This window comes from Rhinolophus sinicus, linkage group LG03 (assembly GCF_036562045.2).
Source record: "Rhinolophus sinicus isolate RSC01 linkage group LG03, ASM3656204v1, whole genome shotgun sequence".
NCBI lineage: Eukaryota > Metazoa > Chordata > Mammalia > Chiroptera > Rhinolophidae > Rhinolophus > Rhinolophus sinicus.
In genome coordinates this window covers 165,493,218-165,502,244 of record NC_133753.1, presented here as the reverse complement: position 1 = coordinate 165,502,244, position 9,027 = coordinate 165,493,218, and the positions used below count along the sequence as shown (strand labels likewise).

General features: G+C 40.9%; 1 protein-coding gene across 1 annotated transcript; it reads left to right on the top strand.

Annotated features, from left to right (window-relative positions):
• The first annotated feature begins 661 nt into the window (after window positions 1–661).
• Window positions 662–8,173, top strand: GZMA (granzyme A). The gene is made up of 5 exons (XM_019742911.2): window positions 662–806; window positions 3,710–3,848; window positions 5,284–5,425; window positions 5,634–5,906; window positions 7,940–8,173. Exons 1-5 carry the CDS (start codon window positions 737–739, stop codon window positions 8,099–8,101), a joined length of 786 nt encoding a protein of 261 aa, XP_019598470.2. The 5' UTR covers window positions 662–736; the 3' UTR covers window positions 8,102–8,173.
• The last annotated feature ends 854 nt before the right edge of the window (window positions 8,174–9,027 follow it).

The window sequence follows — 9,027 nt, the reverse complement described above, 5'->3', positions numbered from 1 at the left end:
AAGAGAGAGGGGAAAAGAGGAAGAAAAAGAGGGAGGGGAGGGTAAGAGGGAGAGTAGAAACTCAGAAATACTTTCATGTATCTAAAGTTATAAAATCAAACAATCAGGGGAAGCATAATCAGAGGTCTGGAAAGAGCCAACACCCCCTACCCCCAGTAGCCTCTGTCCCCACTCCTGCCATAGACTCCAGACAGGAGCACAAAAAATTATCCTCCACAAAATGGGGGAGGAACATCCAGGCAGCAGTTTATGAATAAGCAAGTCTCCCTCTTACATGACTCCTTGCCCGTGACTTATATTGATCTTTACATAACCCAAATAGATAACTAGAAAGAAGTATCATTGGTGAACAATTGTTAGAACATTTTTTTAAAGCTCTAAATTAAGTCTTAACAGAGCTTCCATTCATGGATATGGAAGATAATATTGCTGATGCTGAAAACTAGAATTCTCAATCTCTGCTGAGACATTTTAAAGTCTCTTCTTATGTACTATGTTCTGAGGGCAACAAGGTCCCCTTGCCCCCACTCTCCCTCAGCAGTCTTAGCCAAGGGAAGCATACCCACTGGTAATGAGCTGTTCTCACTTAACTTGTGTTTCATTTCCTAATGCTCGACCTTGAAACGTGAAAGAAAGCTAAGGAAACCACATCCTTTGTATTCTCAATATATAGACAGAGTCAGTCAAAAACTGAAAACAGATTTTCACATTGATTGATGTGGGGATACCAGCCACAATGAGGAACTCCGGTAGCTTTCCGGCATCCTTTCTCTCGATTGTCATTTTTCTCCTGCTAATTCCTGAAGGTAAGACTGATTCTTGTCATTTACATTACAACCGTTAAGCAAAATGGAGCAGACTTTCAGTGAGCTTTTGGCAATAGCTAAGTGTACTAAGAGGAGATTTTTCCTTCCAAGCCTTAACATTCTTTCTTGGACTCTAAATATGTCTTTATTTTAAAGGGAAAAAACATCATTCTTTCTTCTTTATAATTTCTTCACAAAAGATCATAGAACCGCCAGTGCTTATCGCTGCCAATTTGTAGCTTGACAATTGCTAAAAAGGACAATGTGAAAACAAATAAACCAAAAACTCTTGAGTTAAGAAAATAAATAGTACCTTTCTGGAACAGGCTCATGCCTCAGCCCGTTGCTGCAGAAAATACATAGATGGTTTTAATGACAATTAAAACTGACCTAACACCCATAATAAATCAGGAATCTTCCCTCCTCCCTTTCCCTACTTCATTGGGAAAAGGGCTTAGATTAAACCATGTGGTTCAGTCTGGAGATTAAAGGGGAGCCTCAGGTGCAATAGGTATTATTCTCTCAATTTATGAATGAAGAGAGAGAATGCAAATTTCAATAAACAGAAGTCTCACAATGACTAAAGAACTTATGGGCAAGGTCATATCTAAAAGGTGCTGATATCAGTGTGTAAGCTGTGTGTTTCTTCAAGGACTTGGGGTGAAAAGGGCAGTTCTCAGGCTTGGGAATGTCTCCACATGAACTCTTTGGAAGTGCTATTTTGTATTAAGCTAATTCTTTAGTGTACTAAGTAGTAACCAACATGCCTGGTTTTGTGTGAGCTACACGTACATCAGTTCGAAATATCATAAAACTCACTCCGTTATCACTAGAAGGGTAATAGGCCCTGGATAGCTATACTTTTCCTTAAAAATCTTCTAGAAAGTGAGGACTACTCTAGGGCTGGGCCAAACTGGACTGACAAGTGTGGAGCAGCCATGGGTTTTCCCAGGGTCTGTCAGCTTTTGCAGGTGGGAGCAGTGGGCAGGGATGGACGCGACAACCTGTCTTGCCAGAAATTCCCACGGAAGTCCTCTGATTCATCTTGCACCTAAAAGTAAGGGGGGGGGGGGAATTAAAAAGCACAAGGTTGCAGGATATTTGGGACAAAAGGGTGGGCATAGTATCAGTATGGCCTACTGTGACTCTGTTCAGGCATGTTCTCAAGCAAATTCTCCACAATGGTGACAACAGCAGATAAAATTCCCGTTAGATCTTTTCTTCAAAGGGAAAAACAAAACCAACTTTCTCTGCTCCACTTTGTTTCTTGTGGTCAGAGAGAGCAAGGTGGGCCCATACAGGGAACGGACACACAGCAAAGCAAGACTTACTGATCTGGACTCAACCCTCCCACACATTAGAATATTCTGGAGGGCTTTTAAATAATACTGACATCCCAGCCCCAGCCCCAGTAATTCCAATTTATCTTGATTCTGGGTGGGGATCAAGAATTGTTAATTTTTAGGCGCTTTCTCACCTGCTCTAAACCCTACCTTCCGGCCCAATCAGGAGTTGCTGCTTGTGGGAGAGGTGAGATTTTTTCTGAGGTGGTATATGTGCTCACCAAACACAGGACACTGCAAGGGGAGTATGCTATTGAGTTTATGATTTCTGCAGTCCAGAAGGTCCAAATATGCACATTTGGAATCTATCTATATGTGATAGAGCCCAGGAAATACTGAGACGTGGGTGAAGTTCTCTTGGTTCCTTATCCTTTTGTTTCTAGAGCTTAGAATTTCCCCTTCCCAACTCCCTTCTGGAAATTTGAGCCCTTATTGTCACTCTCTTTTCTATCCCCTCACTCTCATTTTTTACACCTTATTGTGAATTCGGCAATGAGTTATATTTAATAATAAAGTAATAGACACTATGTCCTGTTTAAGGAATCATGAGTTCCTACCAAACTTGCTTTCCCCCAACCAGGAGTTAAGCCCAGACTCAGCGCCAGAAAATCAGACCAATAATAAGCAGCATCCACAAGCTTTTTCTGTAGGTCCCCTCAGGAGAAATGTTTCAGGAGAATCCAAGAACATCAGGTGTGGGAAGGTGGAGAACTGAGAGTATATCACAAGGGGACAAGACCTTCTTAACAAACGTACATGATTTGCTTTGTGTGTAGGTCTCCTTGTTCTCTAATAATGAATCAGTTCCTGGTCAATCATCAAGGAAATTGGCTAAGGCAGAATTATCTCCTTATACCTAGCCTTTTCCCTCCTCCCTTCCCCTACTTCATTGGGAAAAGGGCTTGGATTAAACCATGTGGTTCAGTCTGGAGATTAAAGAGGAGTCTCAGGTGCAATAGGTATTATTCTCTCAATTTATGAATGAGGAGAGAGAATGCAAATTTCAGCAAACAGAAGTCTCACAATGACTAAACAACTCATGGGCAAGATCATACCTAAAAGGTGCTAATATCCGTGTGTAAGCTCTGTGTTTTTTCAAGGACTTGGGCTGAAAGGGACAGTTCTCGGGCTTCTTAAAACCTCTCTCCTTCCCCAGATTAATACTCAGCCTGAACAGGGGAGGATTGGGAGGGCACTCAAGGTTGTCATCATCACTAGCATCTCTTGCAGAAGCTGCCATCTGTGTAGAGCCATGCACAGCTGTCTGCCCTTTGCAAGCCCTGAGGCCTGAGGTCAGTGGTTGTAACAGATTTCCAGCTTGATGATCCCTGGAACTGCCAACCACACAGCTCCCGAAAGGATAGGACCCTCTCAGAGAGTCCAATAGGAATGGGATTTACATTCAGATATCGGAACATCTACATGGGGGTGGGGGGAGAGAGTGCTGTTGTCTGCACGTCCTCTCCGAGCAGAACAAGCATGTCTGGTCTTAGAAACACAGCTTTAGGTAGAGCCCTCTAGTGTGAACACTGATATGATTTGCCTTTTTCTTTTAAACAGATTTCTGTGTAGAAATTATTGGCGGAAAAGAAGTGACCCCTCATTCAAGACCCTACATGGTACTAGTTAAAGGAGACGAAATCTGTGGTGGGGCTTTGATTGCAAAAAACTGGGTATTGACTGCAGCTCATTGTGTCACGTAAGTGCTTGGATTTAAAAAAAAAAAATGTGGATAGTTCTATTTGGGTGAATATTAATAGAAAACACAACAACAACAAAAGTAAATCTCACTAAAGCCACAGGAGGCTCACATGACTTATGTCTCTGGAAACTTGCTTTACCCCATCCAGGTGTTAAAGCCCACACTCGGCCCCAGAAAATCAGACCAATGATGAGCAGCATCCACAAGCTCTTTCAGTAGGTCCCCTCAGAGCCACCTGGTCCAAACGCTGAAAGGCTTTGCTTCTGGTGTTGACTTCATGACTTAGCCAAGTCCTCAATCCCCTCAGGAACCTGAGCATAGCAGTCAAGTGGAGAAAGCTTGTTTCAAATGCCTTCCTTTTTCCCTTGGTGAACGTCTCTCATACCTTCAGGCATTTCTTACCCCCTGTTGACCACCACCTTTAAACCTCTTCCAGGCTTGGTCTTTTCTCCATTCCTTAAATCAAGCCTCTAAACCTGGGCTGTCCAATATGATTGCCACTATCATATTGGCTGTGTCACTTACATTGGCTATATAAATTTAAATTTAAAGTACAAATTTATTTCCTCAGTCACACTAGCCACATTTCACACCCTCAGTAACCATATGGATCTACTGGTTACCATATCGGACCGTGCAGATTTATAGAACATTTCATTATCAAACTGCCCTACTAAAAGCACTGCTCTAATGTCTTAAGTGAGATTAGTATCAGCTGGTGTGATGGAAAAATGGCAGAGTAAATATCTGGTTGGTGTGCTTTATACTAGCTTGTGAATAATAATAGCCTTGATCATTAATACATCAGAGCATTTTGAGTTCATTAATCAAAATGAACCTTTAGCACAGAGTCAGAGAAGAATCCTGGGTTCCTCCTTCAGACCACTCCCCCCCGCCCCCAATATGCACACACTAAACGTCATGCAAATAGGGTCCTTCACTGGACAATCTATGTCTAAAAGTTTTTCCATGTAAGATAAATTTGTTGCTGTCGTACAGAGACCCCTTCAGTGAGTTACTCTACAACCATCGAGTCGCTTTTGCTTCTGTCTCTAAACTGCTGAGACCTTTGTTTTCCAGTAATCTGCAGCCTGATTCTCTATCACAGCTAATGGAGGGTTGCGGTGAGTGCACACGCACTAAAACCCCAAGACTTGGCTTAGCTGCCATGAAATTCTTATTATTCGTTTTCAATGAACCTAGCCTAGCTTATTATAAATAAGTTGGTTATTGTGGTGATGATGATGATGATGATAATTCATAAACATCTTACTTTTTATTCTTTGAAGTACACATTTTTTTCTGAGCCACAAATAAGTATTTCCACAGCAAGCATACTTATAAATGGGACAGTGAAACTGATTAGCACATATTATGCTCAGCTCCTAATTAAAAGAATAAACCCTGTTAACAGTGTCGTATTTGTTTTCAGGAAGAGAAAGACCCAGATCATTCTTGGAGCTCACTCAATATCCAAGCATGAGCCAGAAAAACAGAAAATGTCCATTAAGAAAGAGGTTCCCTATCCATGCTATGACAGTGATTCACATGAGGGTGATCTTAAACTTCTAAAGGTACATACCTTTGATTGCACCTTTGATTGACTTAAAAGTCATAGAAGCTCCTATAATCTGGTCAACTACATGGCAACCTTTCTTTGGTGCCCTCATAGCTACAGACTATAGCTACATAAGGGGGGTCCCTGAGGGTTGGACTAGAATTTAAGTAAAAATATGAATATTTTAATTATCTCATCAACTCTTTATGCTTGTCTTCCAACAGCTGAATAAAAAAGCAACAATTAATAAAAATGTGGCTGTCCTTCCTCTCCCTAAAAAGGGGGATGATGTAAAACCAAACACAAAGTGTCAAGTTGCAGGATGGGGGTTGACTAAAAATGACAAATCAACTCAGTCCGATATTCTGAGAGAAGTCAATGTCACCGTCATCGACAGAAAAATCTGCAATGATGAAAAGCACTATAATTATAATCCCATGATTGGACCAAATATGATTTGTGCTGGATACAGCTCTGGTGGAAGAGATTCTTGCAATGTAAGTAAAATAAGATCTCACGTTTTAGCTATTGGATTAAGTCATGCAGACAGAAAAAAACACAATGTCGTGCTTAGTCTTCTCATTGCATTGGCTTCTAGAGAGTCCTAGCACTTTTTGAAAAAAAACTGATAAAACCCCAGTCAAATAAATTAATATTCTCAACTCAAAGTGAGTTGTTCACCAAAAATAACAACTTTACTGCTAGTACATAGATTAACCTATTATATCTTCTTGACTTTATATCAAAAACTGCTGAGAAGCAATATTTTATTTTCGCATTCTCCATATTAACATATGTAGATTTAATTTTAAAACTATGTAACAATCAGAAGAACTGAAGTCAAGATTCCTCCAAGGCCTTCCGTACACTTTTCCCCATCTCAGCACTCCCCAAAAATTCCTCTGCCATTTAACTAGGCAAGTCTGAAATGCCTGTCATTCCCAAGCCTGACTGAGGATCTCAGGCTAGACTCTATAGCTTCCTAGAGCCAAGCTCAATCCCCAGGAACCAACATCGAAATATGACCCAAACCAGAGAATGAATATCTAACTCTCCAGACCAGAGTCCCAGGGAAGGGATGGGACCGGGCCCTGCCTGAGGATATAAGTAAAAGAAACACTTTACAGATTTTTAAGCTCTGAGTGTTGGCTTGTCATTTCTCACCTTTTCCAAAGACCCTATAGAGCATCCTCTGAAGAGAAGGAGTATGCAGTGTGCATGGTTTGGGAGTTATCAGACACTGAGAGATTCAGAGGTTTCTTCCCTTCCCAGGTGCTTATCTAAATATCAGCAGAATCTGAATGGCTTGCCTTCAGGATCAAGGCTAGGCAAATCTCAGAAAAGATAGCATTTGTCTTCAGCACGCTTCCACTTTTCTCTCCTTTGCTCTCCTCACCTCTCCCCCTCTTTTCACCCACCATACTGGGCATCCAGAAACCCAGAACGTGCATGCTTTTGGAACCCACATGCAACATCCTGAGGCCATGACAGCATCACAAGATGCCTGTCCCCCTCCCACCAGCCACCTTCTACCATCAAAACTTAACAATTCTTTTCCCGTTCTCTCAATGATTGTTGATGAATTAGACCTAAAGGACTCATTCTGAAAATTGTAGGCACTATATTAGGCAGGAGAAATATACTTGCCCAGGGAGGACCTCAGTGTCTCACGTGGTTCTTTGCGTCATACACTCATAAGGCCAATTTTTGCCTGGAAAGGGCAGGTCATCCATGCCTTCATTTTGGTGGAATGGAGTTGGGCCCTCAGAGCCTTGCATTTGCAGAACTCTATGTACAAGCCTGAATGGCCCTCCATTTAGAACCACCAGTCTTCCATAAAGCCATAGCAGTGAATTGACCAATCCAGGCTCTAGACCTCGAATATGTTAAAATATGCTGATTCTAGAATTCAATAAGAAAATGTAAGGTCATGCATTGGGTGACACAATCAGGAAGAATAAAATCAACTTACATACAGCTAACTAAAGCCCCTCTACTGTGGAGTCAGTTAATTCTGAAGCATAATAACTGATTTCTGGGAGCTTCCATCTAGCATCAGATGCTCAAAGGAGAGTCGCGGAGAATTTTTTGTCTATTTGAGATGTTGAAAGGAAAAATTGCTTTGGTTTGGTTTTGGGGGAAGATAATTATCTGCTGGAGGAACTAGAAAACATAGTTTTTGTTCTTTGCCTCAAACAAAGTCCCATCTGCATTTGACTATTTTACCACTTGTGTTATTAAGCATTTTGAGAAAATGACAAATAAAAGGGTTTCCTTTCTAATGCAGAGAATCAGTCTCAAATTAGTGGATAACATAAACAATAATACAAGTTTCAATTTTCACTGGATCATAAATAAATTGACTAAGCCAATTCAAAAATATTAAAATATTGTCAACATTTGTGGTTTTTCAAGCACTAATTTCGATTTAGTGAAAGTTGGCCTTAACTCCACATTAAATAGAGTTTCTTCCATTCAGCTATGGTCTTGTCCGATACTCATTTCCACCACCCCTCTTGTCTTTTCCCAGGGAGATTCTGGAAGCCCTCTGATATGTGATGGTACTTTCAGAGGCATCACTTCCTTTGGCTCTCCAGGAAAATGTGGAGACCCTCGAAAACCTGGTGTCTATATACTTCTCTCAGAGAAACACCTCAACTGGATAAGAAAGACCACGAAGGGGGCAGTTTAGATAATAGTGTTTCATTTGATTTGCTGTCACTTTTTAATCCTGTCATAAATAAAATTAATTTGTATAATTGTACTCATTTCTCTCCTGTAACTTTAGTGGGCAGATTTCCATCAGCAAAGTGAGGCAGAGTAATATAGTGACCTCAGGGATAATGCAAGGGAGAGATTAGGGAACCAGTGTCACCCATGTCATCCATGTGTGAAGTGAAATGCAAAATTTGCTTGAATTATTCACTTCACTGTCTCAATGGAATCCAGCAGGAGTGACACTAAAGTCTGTCTAGTAACAAGTACAGTAAGGGGCTCAGCAGTTCTGCAGGAAACAGAAACAGCCAGTCTGGAGCATTTGGGTTAAAAGGAAATGAGTTTGCTTTTCAAAGGCCATGGCTCTACATCAACACCTGCTATTCAGATTTATATGAAAAACCTGAGTCTATGGGAGAAATAGAAACAGGAAATGCCTTACACTATTTTCCAAAGGCAGATAAGAAATAGAAATTAAAATTCTAGGGGATACAAATGAAGCACTTTGTCATCCAAGAAGAGCATACAACAGAAAGTCGGCCTCGTTTCTCAGTAGTTTGCATTTAAGTTTAGGATTATCTAGGTGATTTCTTGGTTCTCCTTGTCCTTGAGCCAGGGTAGGTCCAATCAACATAGTGGTTACAGTGGTTTCCATCCCATAGTAGGGAATGAGTGTTGGATTGCGGCCCGAAAGTTACCTTTGGAAAAAGCCCCATGAAGTTTATTCAGCATATTGAATTTATTGGATAGTCATTAGCCCAGTAGCTCCTGCAAGATGTGATTATATGAACAGATTTCTTTGAGTTCCATCAGTTCCTTTAGGAATATAAATTTTATGTGTGTGTGTGTGTGTGTACACCAGATGCATATACACATACATATACATATACATATACATATACA